The sequence below is a fragment of the Phoenix dactylifera genome, chromosome 2, assembly GCF_051530095.1.
Source record: "Phoenix dactylifera cultivar Ajwa chromosome 2, Ajwa_hap1_PhDact_Kaust_v1.1, whole genome shotgun sequence".
Taxonomy (NCBI): Eukaryota; Viridiplantae; Streptophyta; class Magnoliopsida; order Arecales; family Arecaceae; genus Phoenix; species Phoenix dactylifera.
In genome coordinates, this window is record NC_143191.1 from 43,899,280 (window position 1) to 43,921,771 (window position 22,492).

At 37.8% G+C, this 22,492-nt stretch overlaps 1 protein-coding gene across 6 annotated transcripts in view; it reads left to right on the forward strand.

Annotated features, from left to right (window-relative positions):
- Nucleotides 1-22,492, forward strand: part of LOC103714241 (formin-like protein 18) — a 36,756-nt gene that overhangs the window by 1,464 nt on the left and 12,800 nt on the right. For 5 of the 6 annotated variants that reach the window (XM_088716547.2, XM_039126291.3, XM_088716549.2 and 2 more), the window contains exons 2-14: nt 1,699-2,399; nt 2,818-3,039; nt 3,118-4,454; nt 4,543-4,672; nt 10,154-10,225; nt 11,630-11,728; nt 11,883-11,924; nt 13,646-13,726; nt 13,829-13,879; nt 13,963-14,044; nt 15,858-15,952; nt 22,161-22,232; nt 22,317-22,433. In XM_088716547.2, coding sequence (XP_088572673.2) covers nt 1,699-2,399; nt 2,818-3,039; nt 3,118-4,454; nt 4,543-4,672; nt 10,154-10,225; nt 11,630-11,728; nt 11,883-11,924; nt 13,646-13,726; nt 13,829-13,879; nt 13,963-14,044; nt 15,858-15,952; nt 22,161-22,232; nt 22,317-22,433 — 3,101 coding nt within the window. The remainder of the gene's footprint in view (nt 1-1,698; nt 2,400-2,817; nt 3,040-3,117; nt 4,455-4,542; nt 4,673-10,153; nt 10,226-11,629; nt 11,729-11,882; nt 11,925-13,645; nt 13,727-13,828; nt 13,880-13,962; nt 14,045-15,857; nt 15,953-22,160; nt 22,233-22,316; nt 22,434-22,492) is intronic. The other variant, XM_088716552.2, reaches the window with a different exon arrangement.

Consider the following 22,492-nt stretch of genomic DNA (forward strand, 5'->3'; position numbering starts at 1 on the left):
GGCTAATCAATCCAGGCAATTTCAATAGCAAAAAGGTTCTCAAAATTTTACTCTATTGGGGATTTCTATTCAATGCAGAGCTATGTTTAGTGTTAAGGTACTTAACATTGGGGGGTTGATGCTTTTTTCTGTTTGCATTCTGTCTGAGAGTGGGGAAATAAAAAAATACTGACTGATTTTACTAACCATAGTTTGAAAGAAACAGGGGGCAGAACCTGGAATTTTCCATGGGGGGGGGGGGGGGAGGCAAGGAAAATCCATTCTTGAAAAGTAAAAGTGACTATTATACTTTAGCATTTCTTATTAGAGAAGAGAATTGATGACACAAATGTCTCTAAAAGTCAAAATTGAAAATAAAACTGGAAAATCTAATATTTTAACATTATGCAGCTTTTCCTTGTTAGACAATAATTTTTTTATTGATTTCTACTCTGCTACTTTGACAAGTAAATTTAACTATCACAGATAAGCAAATTAAAGAACATAAGATCATTATGTGCAGTACTATAAAGAGTAGAACTTTATGCATGGGATTATATGGACATGTCCTAGAACCGGTCCATAAAGTTGTCATCTTATTAGACATTGATAAAAAGAATGAGAATATATTTTCTATGTTTGCTAAACCATGTCTGTAATAAATTTTTAGGTATCATTGTTTGAATGAAAAACAAATTTTCAATCACATATTGAGTTAAAAATATTTTTATAGACTGAACAAGAGAGACATAATTAGATTTTTTTACTATAACAGAAGCTTTCTGATAGCGATATCCAAGCAATGGGCATATGCAAGAGAAAGTATAAATTTATTTTCTTTTCTAAGAGCAGCAGGAATGCCAAGATTGGGGGAGGGTGTCCAAAGGCTCCAATTAATGGCTGTGGATATAGAGAGGTGAAAAATGTACATTAGAGAGATAAGTATTGAAACAAAGTTGTTTTAAATCCTCCTAAATTGGGATAATATCAAGTCCATAAAAGAAGCCTATATTTATGGAAACTGATCAGATTGCCGCCTATCACTATCTAAGATTGTAAATACAGATATGGTCACAGACAGTCTAAATGTTGTGTGATCTCAGTTGACATTCTTGATTAACTGAATAGATGCTAAATTTTAGGAATAATACTAAAATTTTTGGGGATAGGGGGGCATTCAGAGATTTATAGAGGGGGTGTGGAAAGAGTTTAGTAGGGAGTTTTTAGATCCTTTTTTTTGGCTTTGAGGGGGGGGAGGGGGGGGGGTATTTACAAGCAACAAAAGTAACTCAAGTTTAAATCTTTTGTTTGATGCCCACTTTAATTTAATACCTGATCAAGATGAGGATTTGCAAGTACTTTAAGTTATTTCTTTGAAATTTTTCCGAAGTTAACTGGCTGCTTGTTTAGTATCTGTCTCCACTTTCAAGTAATTGGCTAACAACTGAAACACTGTGAGGTGGTTTAACCATCGAGCAAAATGTGGCATTTCTATGAAACTGGAGCTTACTAATTAAACCATCAGCAATTATCTGAGAGTTTCAAGCAATGATTTCATAGCTGTTACTTTTAATTTAATAAAGAGAAAAAAGGAACTCTATTTTTCATGTAGTTTAGTTACTCATGCGTGGATTGTGCTAGTCTGTTATACCATTTTATTTTAACTTTTAATCAAGGGAAATAGTTTTTCATAAGATGTTGCTGTATGTGCACCTGCAGTTTTTGATTGCTGCTTCTCCACTGATGTCTTGGACGAGGATGATTACAAAGTATACATTGGAGGAATTGTAGAGCAACTCCGAGGACATTTTCTGGATGCTTCCTTCATGGTCTTCAATTTTCGAGAGGGGGAGAGGGAAAGCCAAATAGCTAGCATTCTATCTGAGTATGATATGACGGTGATGGATTACCCCCGGCATTATGAGGGTTGCCCATTGCTCAAAATGGAGATGATCCATCATTTCTTGAGGTCCAGTGAGAGCTGGCTCTCTTTAGGTCCACATAATGTATTACTGATGCATTGCGAGCGAGGTGGCTGGCCAGTTCTGGCTTTCATGTTAGCAGCACTTCTGATATACCGAAAACAGTATACGGGTGAGCAGAAAACATTGGACATGATTTATAGGCAAGCACCACGTGAGCTCTTGCACTTGTTGTCACCCCTGGATCCTGTCCCTTCTCAGCTAAGATACTTGCAATATGTTTCAAGGAGGAATGTTGCCTCAGAGTGGCCTCCACGTGACAGAGCACTTACTTTGGATTGCATTATGCTCAGGAAGATTCCAAACTTTGATGGGGAGGGTGGCTGCAGACCAATATTTCGGATTTATGGCCAGGATCCCTTTATTGCTTCTGATCGGACTACTAAAGTTCTGTTTTCAACTCTAAAAAGGAGCAAATGTGTCCGGCATTACAGACAGGTAATTTTGAATTTGTTTTGTGTCATGTGTCATATGTTATATGTTTTTCTTGTGCATAAATTTTGGTAACCGAATTTATTTATTCTATTCAATAATATGAAATTCTTGTTTGAGTTCCCTGGTTCAGATAATCAATTCTACCACTGACCTATGAGTAGATATTAGTAGGCACAGTTTGCATGACATTGTTCCATAATATTAATATATTAAAAAAATTAAATTACTATCAAGGCCAAGAGTTCACTACTCATATTCTTATAATTTTGAACTATTCTTTAACTAACTTTCTTTTTACCACATTTGCATTTTAAGTAGAGATATATTTTATTCCCTGTAAAGAAGAAGTAAAATTATTTCTTTAACTCCTCTGGAGCAAAGCATGTAAGATAAAATTTAAGATTCCTGTTTATGGCTTCAGACAGATTGTGAACTAGTCAAAATTGACATCCATTGCCACATTCAAGGAGATGTTGTTCTTGAGTGCATTAGCCTGGATGATGATCTAGAACGTGAAGAGATGATGTTTAGGGTCATGTTCAATACAGCCTTTATACGATCAAATATCTTGATGGTCCACTGCGATCAGATTGACATTCTGTGGGATGCTAAGGACCGATTTCCGAAAGATTTTAGAGCCGAGGTATGTAGTTCTTTCACATTCAGAATGTCTGAATTCTCCTGTATGATTTAGTGATATGCAACACTTTCTTCTTGGAAGGTTCTTCTCTCGGAAATGGATGCAGCTTCATCAGTTGTCACCATGGAGTTGACTAGTGGTGAGGAAAAAGAAGGCCTTCCAATCGAAGCTTTTGCCAAAGTGCAAGAAATGTTCGGCAATGTGGATTGGCTAGATGCGAAGGGGGGTGATGCAGCACTTCATGTCCTTCAACAATTAACATCACCAAACACTTCTCAAGAGAAATCTGATGCAGTTTCTCCATCGAAAGTAGAGACTGATAGCATGCCACGGAAACCTAGCCCTCTCAAACTCACTGAGAAAGTAGATTATGAAGATGTCAGTAATAATGCTGTCTCTGATGTTAACATGATGCCTCCATCTTTGCTGTCATATTCAAATAGTGCTGCTTCTGGCTTAAGTGAACCTGCTGAAAAAAATATCTTTGTAGGCTTGCCATCATCACCATCATCAGCCCTACCTTTTTCAGCAAGCTCCAACCAAAAAAAATCAGTAATTCCTCCCCCTCCTCCTCCTCCTCCTCCTCCTCCTCTTGCTGCTACCCTTGGTGCCAGTACCACCATTTTGCCATCCCGATCGACACCACCAATAACAACTGTTCCTCCACCACCTCCACCTCCACCTCCGATTCGACAATCAATAATGCCGCCGCCGCCACCGCCGCCGCCACCGCCACCGCCACCTGAACATCTTCCACCTTTTAAACCAGTGACTACTATACCTCTCCCACCACCTCCTCCTCCTTGCTTGGGGGCTTCATCCACTCATCAACAACGTTCAAGCAATACCTCCACCAAGTTATCATCCACTCTGCCTCTTCCTCCTCCTCCTCCTCCACCACCACCACCACCACTTCCTACCTCATCAACTCCACATCCTCCTCCTCCACCTATAAAGAAGCCAGGTGGTCCAGTAGGTGCCCCTCCACCACCCCCACCCCCTCCTTCACGTCCTGGAACTGCTCCGCTCATGGCTTCACCTGCAGCACCACCCCCACCTCCACCACCTCAATTTACACCAAAGCAATCTGCTGTTTCTACTTCCCAAAAACCATCACCTGTCCCACCAGTGCCTCCTCCTCCTATGTCTGGTCAGATCTCTCTGAAGTCTACTCAATCTAGTTCTGCAGGAAGTAAGGGAACTAGCAGTGAATTCATATCTCCATCTGCTGCATCGCATAATTCTTCATTGGGCATTAAGGGACGCAGCTTGACACATGCCAAAAGTCCTAGGAGTTTGCATTCCACCCAGTCATCATCCAAAAGGACTTCTCTGAAGCCTTTACATTGGGTTAAAGTAACAAGAGCTATGCAGGGTAGTTTATGGGCTGAAGCACAAAAATCTGATGAAGCTTCCAAGTATCGAACCACCCATACTTTCCCATATTTATAGTCTAGCTAATGATTATGGATGACTAATACATTATTGCAATTCCTTGTATGCCAGGCCTCCAGAAATTGACATGTCTGAGCTTGAGAGTCTTTTCTCAGCGGTGGTGCCAAATTCAGAATCTGGTTTGGGTGAAAGATCAAGGCGGCGTTCCTCACTTGGGGCCAAACATGATAAAGTTCATCTGGTAATCCAATATTTAATTTGCAAATGTTCTTGGTCATATATCTTTGCCCCCTCCCAATCTGAATTATTTGTGGTATTTTTGACTTTGTTTGTCTTGTTAAGATTTTCTTTTATTTATTTGATCCTTTTATCAAAATGGTATATCTTCACCTACTTTAGAGAAGGCAAATTCTGCTAGCTTTGAGAAAGTATCATATTCTTGTAGAGTATGATTAGTTGAAACATGATGTATGCTAAACAGTTATCAAAAAATTAAAATGTTCTGCCAAATGGTGAAAATATCTAGTACAAGTATGTTTGCGGAACTTTGCTAATTTGCTTGAATGACAATTTTTTTTATCAAAGGGTTTATGTTTGTGTAAGCATTCCTTTTCTATTTTTTTTTTGTGTTTCTTCCTCTGATTGATAAAGTGAAATTTGCATTCGTAGTAAATCTGGAACAATATTTATAGCACATAGATAAGGCAAAAGGAAACAAATTTAAGTAATGTAGCACTTTAAAACAACACTACCTAGTTAAGCCAATAAAACCATAATAATGTTAAATATCCCTTGCAGGACATTACCGAAGGAATTGTTTAATTAATCTCAAGCATTTGATGGTCGACATAATCTACTAATTGCCAAGTTTATTTCTCATACTCGAGTCTGCTGAACTGGGCTGAATCGCCCTGTTCAGGTAGTACCGAGCTGACCTGGTGCGAAACCAAGTTGGTTCGGTATTTCAATTTAGTTCTGGCTTCTACCGGCCGGAACCGCTATTGGACCGGCAGGAATTGGCCCATTCACACCGAATTAACTCGGTTTCGAACCGGTTGACTGTTGCATTATTGCCATAGTGCCACTGTGGCATTATTGCTAGAGGGACACCTTTCCGAACTAGAGTTTTAGCGAGAGATCTCAGAGTGCTTATAATCGGATGCACGTTTCTTATGGGATGAACGTACAAGTCTACGGCACTACTTAGTTAGAGGGGTGGGTTGATGTGCCTCCTGACTATGCTGATGATTCGGATATCTACGAGAGCCATCGCCACTCGACTCGATTTTATATATCGGTATGTATGTTGTACTTTAAATGTATGTAAGTGCTTGTATTATTTTATAATTTTTATGTCATTACGTGATTTGAGGATATTTCATGTTATTCCTTGTAGCAAGTAACATCTTACTAATCATTTTATGATTTGTATCATTTTAAAACAATAAAATGCATTATTTAGATTAAATCGGGATCATAGAAACATAAAAAAAATCAAAAAAATATCAAGGCACCAAAAAAAAATAATCAAATTAGACCTAAAATTTTTGAAAAACTTTAAAAATAGCAATTACCAATTAAATATTCTTGAAAAGTTAAAAAAATGGGAAACCGACACGCCCTACACGTAATAGTTCCGGTTCGGTACCGAACCATACCGGCCGCCGACCGATACAGGTCTCAGTACTGGTTCGGCGGTCCTTGCCTCATACCTTTGTCCATAAATGATATACCAGATATCAACATCATTGCTTTAACTGATTGATGCTGTCATGAACATTAGAATGGATTTTTGCCTCAGTAGAATCTGCAATAGTCATTAAAAAATAAAGATGAGTTTATAGCTTTTGATTTAAAATCGTGTAAGGCTTTCCCATCCTCTGTTGAGGTCTAGAGCAGTGAGATGGATTTCATATGGTTTTAGCTTGATGGCTCTAATGCCAGGTGGTGATCCTTTGCCTGTTGTTTCTTCTTGATCCTGCTGCTAGGACCTTGCTATTTATTTAATTTGACCAGGTTCTTTTGCAGATGTTCTAGTGTTTCTTTGATGCCATCCCTGCAAATAATTATCTTGATAGTGTTTGGGAACAACATTAAACCTTACGCATACTAAAGGCTTTACAATGTAAGCTACCAATAAAATGAAACAAAGAGGATTACCCAACCATTCTTACACTACATTTGGTTCTTAGGAATGAAAAAAAGAACTCGACTGGGAAATAGATTGGAAGAGGCACGGAATGGAATCATGACTGTCATTCCCTTGTTTGGTCAAAGGAATGCATGGAAAAGAAATGGCAGTGGAATTCCAATATTTAATTTAACTAGTTATAGATTAGAATGTAATAAATTTTATATTAATTTTGTGATATATCATTAGTATTCTTTTCTATTTTCTATTTCTGTTCATTACTTTTTATGTTATTTATATTTTATATTCTAGATCAATTATTTTATTTTAATGTTATTCTTAAATATATATATATGTTTATACTTTTTATTTTACTTTATGTATTTTATTATTTTATTTTTAAATTTTTATTAATATGTTAGCTATTATATTTAGTTTTAATATTTATTTAATATAATTTTATCATTTTTTGTTCAATGATATTTAATAATTTGTGTTTATATTTTTATTTTATTTAACAGACATTGCATAATGCCCATTCGCTTGTATATGATACATAATAAACCTTTAAGTAATATTTGATATAATATTACAATGTATGCTAATTGATATTTCACTAGTTTCTAATAAAATATAATTTTAAATTATATTTTATTAAATCATTTATTTTTTATTATGTAACATAATGCATCATTGGTTACTATTTTATACCATAAATAATCTTAATTAGTTTATTTACAAGAATATTCATATTTTCATGGGAATAACCATTCCTCCTATGTATAATTGGAACCAAAGAAGGCTTCACCATTCCGTACTTCCTTGCATAGGGCGTACCAACCCAAGCTGGCATGGTATCGGTTGGTTCGGCTTTTGGGTTGGCAAAGGGCTCGAATTGGTCCAAACTAAGTATAATCGCCCTATTCCACTTGTTTGGAACGGTTTGGCCTGTTACTCTTTCCTTTCCCGTTTTTCTTCTTTCCTTCCGGTCTTTCTTTTTCTTCTCCCTTCCTTTCTTTCTTTCCTTTTTCTTGTTTTTGTATTTCTTCTTTCGTTCCTTCCTTTTTCTTTCTTTCCTTCTTTTCTTTCTTTCCTTCTTCTTCTTCTTCCCTTCTTTTCTTTCTTTTCTTCTTCTTCCCTTTCATTCTTTCTTTCCTTCTCTTCTTCTGTCATTCCTTTCCTTTTTCTTCTTCTTCCTTCCTTTCTTTTTTCCCTTATTCTTCCCTTCCTTTTCTTTTTTTCCTCTTCTTATTCCTTTCCTTTTCTTCTATGTTCCTTCCTTTCCTTCTTTCCTCGCATGGATCGGTCTTTTAATAGTACCTTGAACCAAGGCTCGCCGTCTTGGTACCGGATCTCGTATCGGTACCATCCTATTACAGTGTTGGTATGTAGTACGATACGGTAAGGTCCATCATATCGTGTCGGTATGGTAAGATACCATATATCGGTTTGGTACCAGAATGATATGGTACGGTATATCCGGTATAGTATGATACCAACTAGTATGGCAAGCGTTATTTTGAACTATCATAAACCTTAATTGGATATTTTGAACAGTAATCGAGACTTAATTTGGTACTTTAAAAGGGCACTATAGTACTTTTAAACATCTATATACCTTAAAATAATCCTCAAAAATTAAAAAATGCAAAAAATCGAAAACATGCTGCACGGATAGCAAAATGGTATATATTTTCATAATGAGTGTTGGTATTGAACCCTACTGATCAGGTACCGGTACGGTGCCCGATGTTGAAATTGCAAACTTTGACTGGATTCATCATTCTTTCAAATAAAGAAGTTGTAATTCCAAAGAATTGTGACTTCATCTTTATTGTCATGCCAAACATTGGAATGAGGCCAAAGTTGGAATCCCTATTCCATTCCAATGCTCATTCCGATGAACCAAATGTAGCATTATTGGCTATTATCTTACTTATAAGTTATAACATAATTTTTTTATCTCTATTATTATAAAATGCAAGGCCTTGAGCCTCTATCTGTGATTCCTAGGGCCACCCATCAAGACCTTGTTCTATACATACCCTTCTTAGAAAGCAACACTTTATTTGATTCAATTCTCTATCTTTTAAAGGAAAGAGAAAGAAGAAGTGCACCAATCAAAAAAAGACTTGATTCAATTCTCTATCTTTAAAGGAAAAGGAAGAACGACGAAGCAAAAACAGGAGTCTAATTCAATGATATCGTCAATTCAAAAAGAAAAACTGATTAGATGAAAAGGAATGATGATGAAGCAAAAACAAGAGTGTTATTCAGTGATATAGTCAATACAAAAAAAAAACTGATTAGATGGAATCACAGCATTTTGTCCTTATCACATGGATCACAAGTGCTTAACACTCGAAATTATAGAAATAGTCTTTCCCATCAATATCGAGTTAGCCTTACTGAATCCTTTTTCTTTACTTGTTTTGCTGGAATGAATGATTTTAAAATTCTTTCCAGAGTGTAATGTTTGGGGGTTTTGGCTGAATGAAAAAATGGGTATGGAGGCTGGTACTTATCACTTCTTATTTCTAAAAATTCTGGCTGGGTTTCATGAGAATACACGATTTAAACCAATCACTGGATCTCAGCAAAACAATTCACTTTTCCAGTTATACAAACACACGCATGCAAAAGCCCCTTAAGCAACTTAGATCTCTTTTTTAGTTTTATATTATGCATGTTTATGTATGCATCGCATGCATGCATGTATAACTTTTTGACAGAATTTATCATTGTTACCTAATTTGGCAGATTTACCACTTTTAGACATCTGATCAATCTTTTTCTTTGATGTTGTATATGTTCCTTGCTGTTCTAGTTTGCCCCGTGTGGTTTCCCTGCTGGTTATATTTTGTTGTTGCAGATGTGCGAAGGAATATGTCTCTTTGCTTGATGATGAACATGAATAGAAAAATATAGTCTGAATTAACTATGGAGATACAAATTAACTGTTGGGCTCATAGCTATTAAACCTTCATAATAGGTAATAACAATTAAACCCTGAGCGAACTTACAGTCTGTAGCATAATTTGATATTCTGAATTGACTGAGTTTTCTCTTTCATCTTAAGAAAACTTCTTAGAGGCATGGGGTCTTCAGTTACGAGAGGAAGTAGTAGTAAATTACATGTCAGAGACAACTATTTGGGTGGATTGTTGTTGGCATATTTTTATGATTTAATGTTAGGACAATAAACAACAAATAGGGAATGCAAGATAGGTGCTTTATTACCAAGAGTTGTACCAAGAGATGAAGATAGTGGATATGCTAACTTGATAATTTAAACTCAAACAGAAGACCGAAATTTTACATCATTTGGGCTCCAGACTAAATATCCAGGTAATTTGTTCATCTGAGATTGCAAGCTTAAGCAATTCTTTGTTTTGGATAGTTGTTGATGTTGTTGGGTAGAAAGATAGCAGTTCCTTAATATGTTGGCACTGAATATAGTGATAAAATTTCTTCTTTACTTGATAGTGTTCAAAGTTCAAACATTTAGCTTTTGTAGAAGGTTAGTACATTATATTAAACAGAAACTATTGACATATATGATATTTCATAATTCTTTTTTTCCTTTTGCAGATTGATCTTAGAAGGGCCAATAATTGCGAAATAATGCTTACAAAGGTTAAGATTCCATTGCCTGATTTGATGGTAAGGAGATAGAGCTGGAATTATTGCAAATAGGATCCTGCACATGTGATTTTTTCTTTTCTTTGTGGAGCCTGTGTGAGGAGAAGAATGGGGATTTTACAATTTTTTCAGGATAGTTGGGCACATGGAGGTGGGATGTTTTTTGTTGTTTTTTCAGGGTGGAGCCTTGCTTAAACAGGAAACCGATCTCAAAACCTTTGCCATTATATATTAGTAAATTTTAAATGATATCTGTTTGATGCTTGGCTCTGTGAATGCATCGTGTGACTGTAAACTGTAATAGACATATGGTCTCTCTTTCTCTCTCCATGTATATAGTGCGGTTATAATACACGTAGGATGTAAAGAAAGAACACTACACCCATTACCAAATTCAATGTTGGTGGTCAGAAAATGAAAATGTATGCCACTAGATGTTATATAGAAGGTTAAAATTTCTATATACAAAAAATCATATGTTTTCTGGACCCCTAGACTAAGCGTTAAGTCACCCAAAGTCAACAAGATAACGTTCTATTACGATTATATTATTGGGATGACTTGATGCATAAGCTAGGGGTCTCCAAAGTCCAAGCCATATGACTTCTTGCATATAGATATTTTAGGCCATCTAAGTCAAATCCAATTGCTTACAATTTTATCTCTTAACCATTAATATTGAATTTGATGGTGGGTGTAAAGACGCCTCTCGTATATTATAACCATTCCCATATATGTACACACACATACGAACATACATAAACATACTTATTTGGGTATATATATATATGTTTGTATATGTGTGTGTCTATATATATATATATATATATATTCATGTACATATGCGTATATGTATATATGTACATGTATGTATAGATTATGTATTTATATATACATATACATTCATACATACATATATGTGTATGTATATATATATGTATATGTATATAAATATATGTATGTATAGATATATGTATGTATATATATGTATATATATATATATGTGTGTATATATATATGTATGAATATATGTATGCATATATATGTGCATATATATATGCATATATATATATATGTGTGTGTGTGTGTGTGTGTGTGCGCGCGCATGGGTGCACGCACTCATGAGTATAGTTTCCCCACTTAATTCTAGTTCTTGCTCCAATGTCACATGCTGCTAAAAAATAAAGCATAGGTTTTGATGCCAGTTTGGCATGTGCCTAAAAAAATAGAAACTGGTGGAATTTGATATGATCTGCATGTTCATATATCTTTTTTTTTTTTTTTTTTAATTCTTGATAGGACAGAACTTATCTTCTGGGCTTAAAAATTCTCTTTGCTTCATTTCTTAGAGTTTTGGTGCCTTAGTTTATGTAGTTTTTTTTTTCTGGTTTCAATATCTCGTGACTGCCATGCATTTTATTCCAGAATTCATTGCTTGCTCTTGATGATTCTGTTTTGGATGTCGATCAAGTAGATAACCTCATAAAGTTCTGTCCAACAAAGGAGGAGATGGACCTACTCAAGGTACATATATTGTGTCACTTATGCCATTTAAACAGCTATTAAGTTTCCTATATCTGCTACACCATCTCTGGTTTTGATTTGTATGGAACAATTAGTGCAAGTTGTCTTTCTCGTTGTGTCCTCCTTGCTTTATAGATTTCACTTGACTTTGCAGGGTTATAATGGTGATAAAGAAAGCTTAGGGAAATGTGAGCAGGTTAGTTGATTTCCTTTTATGTTTTCTGTTTATCTTTGGCTGGTTGATGGATGCTGTTGTGGTATTGCCATAGTGCTAAAGTTAATGATTGTAAGCTCAAGAGCTATTATAGGCATCTTATTAATGCAGCTTTGTGGAAATAATGTGAGATCATCATCAGAAGTTATAGACAGAATTCCAACAGCGGGACTTCGTTCCGGCAAAAAATTCTAAAATATTTCAAAAAGCCAGTCACACGTATAAAAACACCTGCATACAAGACCTAGTCTGGTTAACTTATCATCAGTCTGATTTCTCTTAAGGTCATCAGCTCCTTCTTCCTTTAGTAATCAAGCCCATCTCTTTAGGGGCCCTCTTTTCAGATTGCAAAGAAAGCCCCTTATTTTATATCCTACTTCCTTTGGGGCTCCCAAAACATAGCCAAAAATAAATCAGCCTAGATTCTGTATTGGACAACCGTATAGTTCTATGCACTTAATCAGTTGCAGGGCTTACAATGAGTCTTAGGATTGCTTTGGCGCATTTAGCTGGGCCAAGAGATTCCTCAAGCTGTAACTGTTATAATAAATCAGAAAATATATGGCACAACTTTTAATATCGGGGAGGCCAATCAGTTAGCAAATTGATCGTACAGTAGCTGTAAATTTGGTGATCGTTTCTACCTTCTAGGCGCACACACGTGCATAGAGAGAGAGAGGGAGGGGGGATTTTTTTCTAATAACTGGATACAGCTACAAATTATAAAAACCTGGGTTAAGTTGAAATTCTTGCTCAAAAAACTCTATTAAACTACTCAATTTCTTTTTAAATTTTGGATGAAATGTGGTCTTTGTATCAGTTTTAGTCAAGTTTGATGCACCCGGTTGTCTCTAATTGATGCCATACTAATCTGTTCCATCCATCTGTGATCTCTACACTCGACTTCATTGCCCCCTCCAAGCAATTTGCCTAAGAAGCCGGCTTTTATGTTAGGCCAGGAAATCATGAAGATACTAAGTGGGTGCAGCTGAGATGTAATTAATCTCCTATCTGGCTCAAGCTCTTGAATAGGGTGTGCACATGCTGGGTAGGCTGTGCAGAAGTCTGCACTAACTTTGCTTAGTGCTAAATGACCATGCCCAGGCTCAGGGCTGAGTCAGACATACTAAGCCCAAGCATGGTCTGAGTTTGGGCTCTTTATTTGGCCATGTTGGGTTTAGAGTTGGGTTTATGCTGTTTTTCTTAAAATCCTTTGCCTGAGCTTGGACCAAATTCATGCAGGCTTTAACTTCTTAGGCTTCAGTTCACCCTTAGTTTTTGATCCTTTTTTTTAAGGCTGGCCTGGTTTAATGGAACCCCTACTCCTAGACGAAAGCTCTACAACCTTGAACATGATAGACATACAAAGACTATTAGATCAAATTCTTGCTGGATTTTGATTAAAATTTGATCATAATATCTATATCTTAGAGTCTAATAATAATTGATGCGTCTGATGATCCATTAAATGATATAGGTGCTAATCTGGTTTCTTTGTTAATTATCTTCTCATTGCCTTATCACTTCTTCAACTTGCTGTTCATGAACCCTCAAGAAACCCTATCAATTTACTGGAACTTCCTGACCCTTGCTTGTGATTGAAATTTGAAAGTAGGAGCTGTATATGATAACATTACATATAGATCGGACATTATGTTCTTATAATAGTTGCTGACTTGTGCTCCTCTTACATTTCCTTCCAGTTCTTTTTAGAGTTGATGAAAGTACCAAGGGTGGAAGCCAAGCTGAGAGTCTTCTCCTTTAAGATACAATTCCGTTCCCAGGTCACTGTTATTGTTTTCAGTTTGCACTGCTTCCAATTTAGTATGTTTATTATATTTATATATTAATGCAAAATACTTCCATTTCTATTTTTATTATTCCAGGTTGCGGACCTCAGAAATAGCTTAAACATCGTTAACTCTGCAGCAGAAGAGGTAACTATTTCAATCTTTCTAGCTTATGATATTAGCTGTTTTTAAGTATTATCACTAACCTATATATACCTCCATGTTATCAGTTCAGAAATTCTGTGAAATTAAAAAGAATCATGCAGACAATTCTTTCTTTGGGAAATGCATTGAACCAGGGAACTGCCAGGGGTGAGTAAGAATGACAGATATGGTGCTTTAACATGAAACAACCATATTTTTTTATCTGTGTTACAATTATCAACGAAATTACAATAGAATGCCTATTTTCTTCTAGTCATATAGGCTACTAATTTGACTTTCTTCTTGTCTCAGAATTACAATTATCAATGCAATTACAGACCAATTTTCTTCTAGTCACATAGGGTACTAAATTGACTTTTTTTTAGGCTTAGTTATCACCTATTTGACAATGCCATTGATATGATGGTTTTGATTAAAAAAAAAACAACTATATTCGGGAATATCACTGGTTTGATTATTCCAGAATTTTGCTATCTTTGACCTAATATATATCTGTCATTAAATTATTGATCTTTTCACTATTTTGTAGAATTCAATGGTTTAGTATTAATATCAGTTTCAACTTTCAATGCTGTTGACTGTCCTTCAGTGATCAAGCAAATCTCAATGACTAATTATTTTTGTTGGGTGACTTTTCTTTCTGAATCTGGAAATCATTAACTATGTCATACATGTTTATTAGAGCGTAGTTTTTTGAGAGAAAATCCGTTATTTGCTTAAAAATGTTTATTTAAAAAACATAAAGCTTAAGTGTATGAGGTCTTCAGAAAGAACCAACAACTTACAGCATAATATGGCTCCTATATTAACATGGATAGGGAGAGGACCTGCAAAGACATTGAACCTTCTAGATCACCATAAACTATACAAAACTATAAGAAATTGTAAGCTTTACTCGGCAACTAGTTACTTATTTCAATTGACCTCTAAATGTATAGCATAATAGGTTCCCCTTGTGGTAGAATCCAAGAAATTAGTTTTAGCTATAGAATGCCAACCCCAAATAGTTGAGAAAAGGCTAGATGATTATGATTAGGTTTCATCCATAGAACAGTGAATTTCAATTTTATCTTCCTTTCATGGTCTCAGCTCTGGTTTTGGCTATTTGCTTTTAAAATAATGATCCAGCTCATTTCGAGCTTGATTAATGACTACAAGATGACACACAAAATCAGTCCCTCTTATGATGTGTAATCAAATAAGAAATATGTAAACAAATCAGCAAAACACGCGAACGTTTAAGTATGCCAAAAATCAGCAAAATATGTCAACAATTCAGCTTTGTTCTTTTATCTTCATTTGCAAAATTGGTAACTAGGAAGGTAAAATGATAATTGAATTATCATTCTTCTTTATTAAACCAATTTAAAAATCAATATATAGCACTTAATTAATGGATGGCAACAAAGGTACTGCCGTGTTACATATTGGTCATTAGATGCCTATGTTCTCTGCTATGTGCCAAGTGCCAACCTAGGCACATAGGTGGCCACCCTACAAGGAACCTATAAAAGCGCATGTGCCTAGGTGGCTGGGATTCCTAGGCACTAAGGCAGCCACCTTTGACAACCCATTGTAGTAGATATATCTTGATTCAGGAGGTTGCTTGGAATGGTTGCTGCCTATGTCAGAATTTGTTCCTTTTTAGGAGTTCCTATTGTTTTACCAACTTGTTTCAACTTTTCGAGTTCTTTGACTTTCAGTTTAACAATATTGGAGGTTCTCGAGTCATTTTTGATAATTTTATTCACCACTTGATCCTTTTATCAATAGTTCTGGACTTCTGATTTCCATAATGGGCATCCAGATTTTGACTTAAAAGTGTTTACCATGTGAGCAAGTTAGTTCTCTTGTTCATGCAGGATATCAGCTTGATAGGATTAAGATGGTTGTAAGTTGTAACCATTATTTGCACTTTGTCTATGCAAACTGACTTTCAACCTTTTCTCCATAATTGAAGGTTCTGCCATCGGATTTCGGTTGGATAGCCTTCTCAAACTCACTGATACACGTGCGCGCAATAACAAAATGACTCTCATGAATTATTTGTGCAAGGTACCTTAGTCTCTTCTTTCTGTCACTGTGTTTTGGTTTCTATTTTATGAGTAATAAAATCTTTGACTAGCTTGACTAATGTTTCAGCTATTACAAGCTTCATTGCCACTGTTATCTATGTTTGCATGTAATCATGTATTCTTTCATGTTTATTCTTATTCATGTGTTCTAACAAATTTAAGTACCACTTGTATGAGCTATGTGTAAATTATGTTTCTAAATTAGTCGCTGGAGTAACATACAATAGTCACATGATCATGAACATTGGACTTGTGGTTGGATTTTGATGCAGGACAGAAAGCCATATCTGTGAGGGGAAAGTGGAAACAGTTTGGAATTGTCTTAAAAATGATTAGTTATAGCCAATTTGGAAATATATGAATAAGATTTGGGAAGTATCTGACAAGTATACGAACTATTTAGAATTTTAGATACATACATAAATCCACTAATTCTTATCACAGTTTTAGGTTATTGTGTACAATGCCCTCAGTATTGACAGTTTGACACATATTGTCATGGCATTTTAAGTATATTGGTTGGGTAAAAATGGAGATGGTTTGCATTTAACTTGTCGCTGATGGGTGGAAGATAAGGTTTTTATTGTTGGGAGGATGCGATTGAATGTGTAGATGTGAAGGAATAAGATGAGTAGTGAAAGGCCACTTATGGCAAGTTGTTGATGTATCATTGTCATTTGGCTAGGAGTTGGAAAGAATCATGGAACAATACCGGGACTAATATGAATGGCATTGTAGTAAATTCGTTTTAGCATAGGTGCAGGATGTCCGTTGTTAGGCAAAGTATTGTCTTATAGGAAATGGTGGAAGAGGGTTATATGGTGTTCAAGGGTATAACATGTCATAAAGTGGTTGGATCAGAAGATAGCATTATTGTGCATTGTGATCTCCTAAAAAAAAGCTTGGTTCAATGGTTTGTGGTATAAAAAAGAACTTTTTTGCCTTTTGAGAGGAAATGGGCCGAGGCCCAAAGAGGATTCATTAAGAAAATGAAGTGTGTAGCCTCTTAAAGGAGGGAGAAAGAACCAGGGGCACAGATGAGTACCCTAGAACATATGCAACAAACACCAGTTTCTAACTAGGGTTGTCAGATCAATAGAAACAAAACTATAGTTTCAACAAAAGAAAGCCCAACTGCTAGAGCACCGTTTATGAAGCAGCTCAATATCCATTCTTGGTGAGATGCAGCTTCAAAGAAAGCATCCTCAGGCAAGGTACGCTGAACCGGTACCGGTAGGCATACCGGACTTGTTCGAGATCGGTTCAGACCAGTATCGAACTGGTCTGCTGCCCACATAGTGTGCGCAGGCGCGCTGCCTACAGAGTGCGCGCGGTGCGCTGTGGCGAACCGGCGCGAATCGACTGGTTCAGGCCGGTTCCGGCTCCAAAAGGGCCGGAACCGTTTTTCACCGCCGAACCGGTCAGAGACCAGACCGGCTCGGTACGGGCCGGTTTAGCATTCCTTGTGCTCAGGGTGCTTGGCTTGGTCAGAGAAGATCCTGCCATTGTGCTCCAGCCAAAGGCACCAACAAAGTGCTACCACCATGCATCCCATCCCTTTCTCTGTTCTCCACCGACCTTTCGAACTCACTAGTCAACCAATAATGATATGGCAAATCTAGGTAGGTGGTGTAGCCTAATAAGAAGCAAATTTCTGCCAAAGAGTTCTTACAAGCAAGCAACTTAGGAGAATATGATCAGCATCTTCTTGTTCCTCATTCAAAGAGAGCAAACCATAGGTCCAAACCCATCCTCTCTTTTTAAGGTTGTCTCCGGTAAGAATTTAGTTTTTCAAGGACCAAACAAGGTGAAATTGTAGGACACTTCCAAAAAGAGCCAGTCAAGGATGACGATGCCCCACCAAAATTGAGAAAACTATAGAAGCACTTTGAAGTATACATTCCAGACACTGAGCATTTCCAGTACATCATGTCAAATTTATCATCTAACCTATCATGAATCTGTCCCTTTAGACTTCGAACTTGATTAAATTGCTTGGAGGACAGTGGGGCTCAAAGATCTAGGTCCCAGTAAGCATTAGAACAGTGTAAAGTCTGGCACTTTAGCTGCACTATTTTTGACAACCATATCTTACGGCAAGGAAATCTGGTAAACTATATGTGTGCAGAAATGAGTTCTGAGGCCATTAGCAACCTTGAACTTGATGTTGAGCATAAAGACATATTCTCAAAACTCCTCTCTAAAGGCGGCAAATTGGTGCAACATTCATGTGGAGCAGTGTACCTTCCAAAATGCCATCTTCTATAATAGATTCTCTGATAAGCTGGCTCCAGCCTCTGTCAGAGTGTGCAAGGAACCTCTATAGCTACTTTCCTAGAAGGGCCTGGTTCATATATGTATGATTTAGCAACCCTAGTCCTGCGAACTGCTTCCTTTGACATACTTCCTACTTCACAAGTAATGACCCTTTTTTGAATTAGTGCCTTTCCAGATGGACTTCATTGTAATTTGATCAATTGCCTTCCGAACCCAATCAGGCAGTTAGAAAATGGGCATCCAGTAGATTGGAAGAGTAGATAGAACCGTGTTAAGGAGTACTAACTGTCCAAGAGCTGAGAGTAAGTTAGCCTTCGCTCCTTGGAGCTTCTTCTCAAACTTTTTCAAAAGTGGTTGTTGTTGGCCTTCCTAAGTTTGTCAGGGTTTAATAACTAATTCGAAATGTTAATAACTGACAATAGAGCCAAGTAGAGCAACAAATAGCTTGGTGAACATCATTCCCTATGAACCCCAGAATACACGAAGTTGCTTAGTAGACCAGAGACTTCTTTAAAACAATAAAAGATTAGCTTCAAGCACGTAATCTGTTCCTTTTCATCTTCATAGAATATGATAATATTATCTGTATGCTATGAACTCCTAATCTCAGCCAAAGTATTTGAAGGCCCTGAACCTTTGATAAGAAAGTCGGACTTGGCAGTCTCTAGAAATCTCGCCAACACTTAAGAAACTAAGACAAAGAGATAAGGGGTCATGGATTCTCGTGCTTAAGGCTGTGAGCAAGGTATGCTATACTATATCGAACCGAATAGTACAAGGCGTACGTACCATATCGGTTTAGTATCGATACACAGTACAGGGGGCGTACTGACACTCGATACATCGAATCGGACCCTGTACCAGACATTGACATAGTAACAAGGTAGCATCGGTACAGGGCCCGGTACCGAGACAACGTATCTTGGCCATGAGAACATTGAATCTACTTTCTGAGCCTCTACCAATGAGAGTAGCAGTATTGGCCCCTGCTAATGAAAGTTCAACCCACTTTGGCCACTTCGTGCCAAAACCTCTCACCTCCAACAGTTCAGGTTAACTCGATCATATGCCTTCTCAAAGTTCATTTTACGGAGTACCCCAGTTTATCCGAAAATTTTGTAGTGGTTACGCACCTCTCACATGGTTATAAAGCTCTTATGGATAAATCTTCCCCTATATGAAGGCTATTAAGACTCCCCACCAAGCTGGCCCATAAGAGGCTAAATTTGCAAAGCTAATACCTTACAAATGATTTTATGAATGCCATTCATTAATGAAATGGGTTTGAACTATTTTTTTGGGGTTAGAGTGATGTACAAGTAGTTAAGTCTAACAGTCTTTGAGCCAAGGTATGTCGAACCGGTACCAGCCGGCGTACCAGTCGGCTACCGGACTGGTTCGGTACTGATTCGAACTAAATCGAATCGATACCGAACTGGTACCTTGGTTCGTCCGGCCATAGATCAGACCACAATGCTCCTAAATCAGCGCTGTGGTCAAATCAGGCCACAACGTGGAGCGTTGTGGCCGCTTCGCGTGGCCAAAAAGCCAGAACGCAGAGCGCTGTAGTCAAATCAGGCCACAACGCGCGCTGTGGCAAAAAAAATCGATGTGAACCGACCAATACCGGCCGGTTTTGGGCCGGTACAAGCTAGTTTCGGGTAGGTACAGGCCGGTTTCGGGCCGGTACTGCTTGATTCCAATCCCAGAGAGGTCGGAACCGTTTTCCACGCTTGAACTGGACCTGTCAGGAACCGAACCGGTCCAGTACGGGCTGAATTGGCCAGTACAGGCCTTGAGCATAGTTCCTCACAAAGCTAAATAAAAGGACCTTTGAATAGCTCCCAATCTCATTGGTAGAAAGCCTTGGGTAAACTGTCTGATTTTCCATCTTTAGAGAAGGAAACTTCCAACTTTTTTAGTAGGTCTGCTTGTTATTTATAGATTTTTTTCTCCAATCTGTTCTGATATGAGATTCGTCTTCCATTTTGAAGAGAAGAGAGAAGGACTTCTGAAATTTTTCTTGAATCTTGTCAGGTTTCAAAGAGTACAATCAGTTCAACCAAGGTCCGCCGTACCGGTACCGGTGGCGGCCCGGACCGGTCCGAAACCGGTGGCGTACCGGTCCGTACCGGTGGCGTATCGGTCCGTACCGATGGCGTACCGGTCCGAAATCGGTCCGAACCGGTCCGAAATCGGTCCGAACCGGTCTGAACCGGTCCCGTACCGGTTCCGTACCGGTCCCGTACCGATTTTTCAACAGTAAACTACCGGTACCGGATTCCACGCTGATCCGGTACCGGTCCCAGGCCGGACCGGTACGTACCGGCCTGTACCGGCCGGTACGGACCGGTACGGCAGACCATGAGTTCAACCATTAGCCAATTTATGGTCATGGACAGTCCACAACAAGAAGCCATTGAGAGTGATTAAAAAAAAGTTGAAGATCATATATGTGGCACATGGTAGAACATCATCATGTATACCGACATGGGTAAATAGACGAATATGTGAATATGTGCGCTAAAAGGCTATTATATGTGAAACATTATAGTGTAGGATCTGATTTTGGTAGCCTTATAAGTTGTGATGGCTGTGCAATGAAGGGTGAAAAGGCAAGTGCAAATCTATTAACTAGGTGGCCATAAAATATGCAAGTTAATTCGATGGTTCATAGACTAAGTTGGGGAATTTAATTTTGGGTTGTGTCAAGCTACTTTGGCGGGTTAGCCTCATTAGAGTCTACACAATCTATTATGGAAAAGACCATTTTGTGATAATGCTCCATTGTTTCCAAATGGTCTACCTGGTTGATTAGTCATGAAAAATCACGAGGTGACCTGACATTGTCTAAAGCTTCAAAGATGATTAGGTTTTTGGTATTGGATGGTTGTTATGCTAGCCTGCTAGGTGAAGATTCCTTGTGCAAAAAGATCGGGCTACCATTATTTGGGCTCCCTAGATGAAAATATTCTTTTTTTTAGTTTTCCTTTTGTGTGTTTTTGGGTGGGAAGGTTGGGGGCAAGGTTCGCCGTTTTGGTACCGGACCCTATACCGGTGTCACACTAGCACTGTGTCGGTAGGTGGTACGGTACGCTCCGTACCACCTGGTTCGGGTCGTATGGCGAACCATGTTTGGGGAGGTGTTGCAACTTGGGTTTAGTATTTGTCTGAGCAATATTAAGAAAGATATGCTGCATCGGTATTAGGCTCCATGTCGGTGCCACCCTATTACTGTGTCGGTGCGCGCAATATGAGGATTGATTCGGTGTTCTGAGTGTCAGTACACCACATACTGGTACCGAACCGGTATGTATGGTATATCCTGTGCCACCTAGTTCGGTATGGTATGGCATACCTTGATATTAAGTTTGTGAGATCAAAGTGTGATGAACATCACACTGAAAGTCACAAGTGGTACCTTAGAAGTGTATGACCTGATCTACAGTCGCAAATTAATGCATGTTTTTAAAATTGAACCTTGTGATTGTTGTTTTCAGCATGACATGGGGAAAACATGTGCGTCTATTGGGCTAGGCTGAACAAATTCTAGAGGATGCCAGGGAGGATCTGCTGAAGTTCAGAAGATGTTACTGGAAGTTGAGTAAGGTTAAAGGAGCAGCCAGTTAGCTCCAAGTTCTAATTACTAAGATCCCCAATAAGTCCTAAAGGGCCAACTATGGGCTCCAAAGAGAGAGACTGGCTGAAGTCTACTTGTCACATATGGTCGTCTGCTTTTCTGGATTGGGCATGCCCCCAATTGTAGCTTATTGTATAATAACAAACCATGTGCCATTTGTTCTCCTAACCTTGCATTTTCCACAAGAACTTAACATGCTTATGAACTTAATTTTTTGGAAGCACTCTGTTCTTGTTCTTTCTTGAACTACATACTTTTGTTCAACCTGCAGGTTCTTGCCGATAAACTTCCAGAAGTGCTTGATTTTGACAAGGACCTTGTTAGCTTAGAATCTGCATCGAAGGTATCATTGTTTCTGCTTGGAATTTTTAGTTCATCACTAATTTTTGCTTGGCAACTGATTGGGTAGAACAACTGACTTGTACAGATACAATTGAAGATTTTGGCAGAGGAAATGCAAGCAATAAGCAAAGGACTAGAGAAAGTTGAACAAGAACTAACATCATCTGAAAATGATGGTCCTGTATCTGCTACTTTTCATAAGGTACAAGTGCATATAATCAGAAACTATTTACCTAACTCCTGATCTTTTGCTTCTGGGTT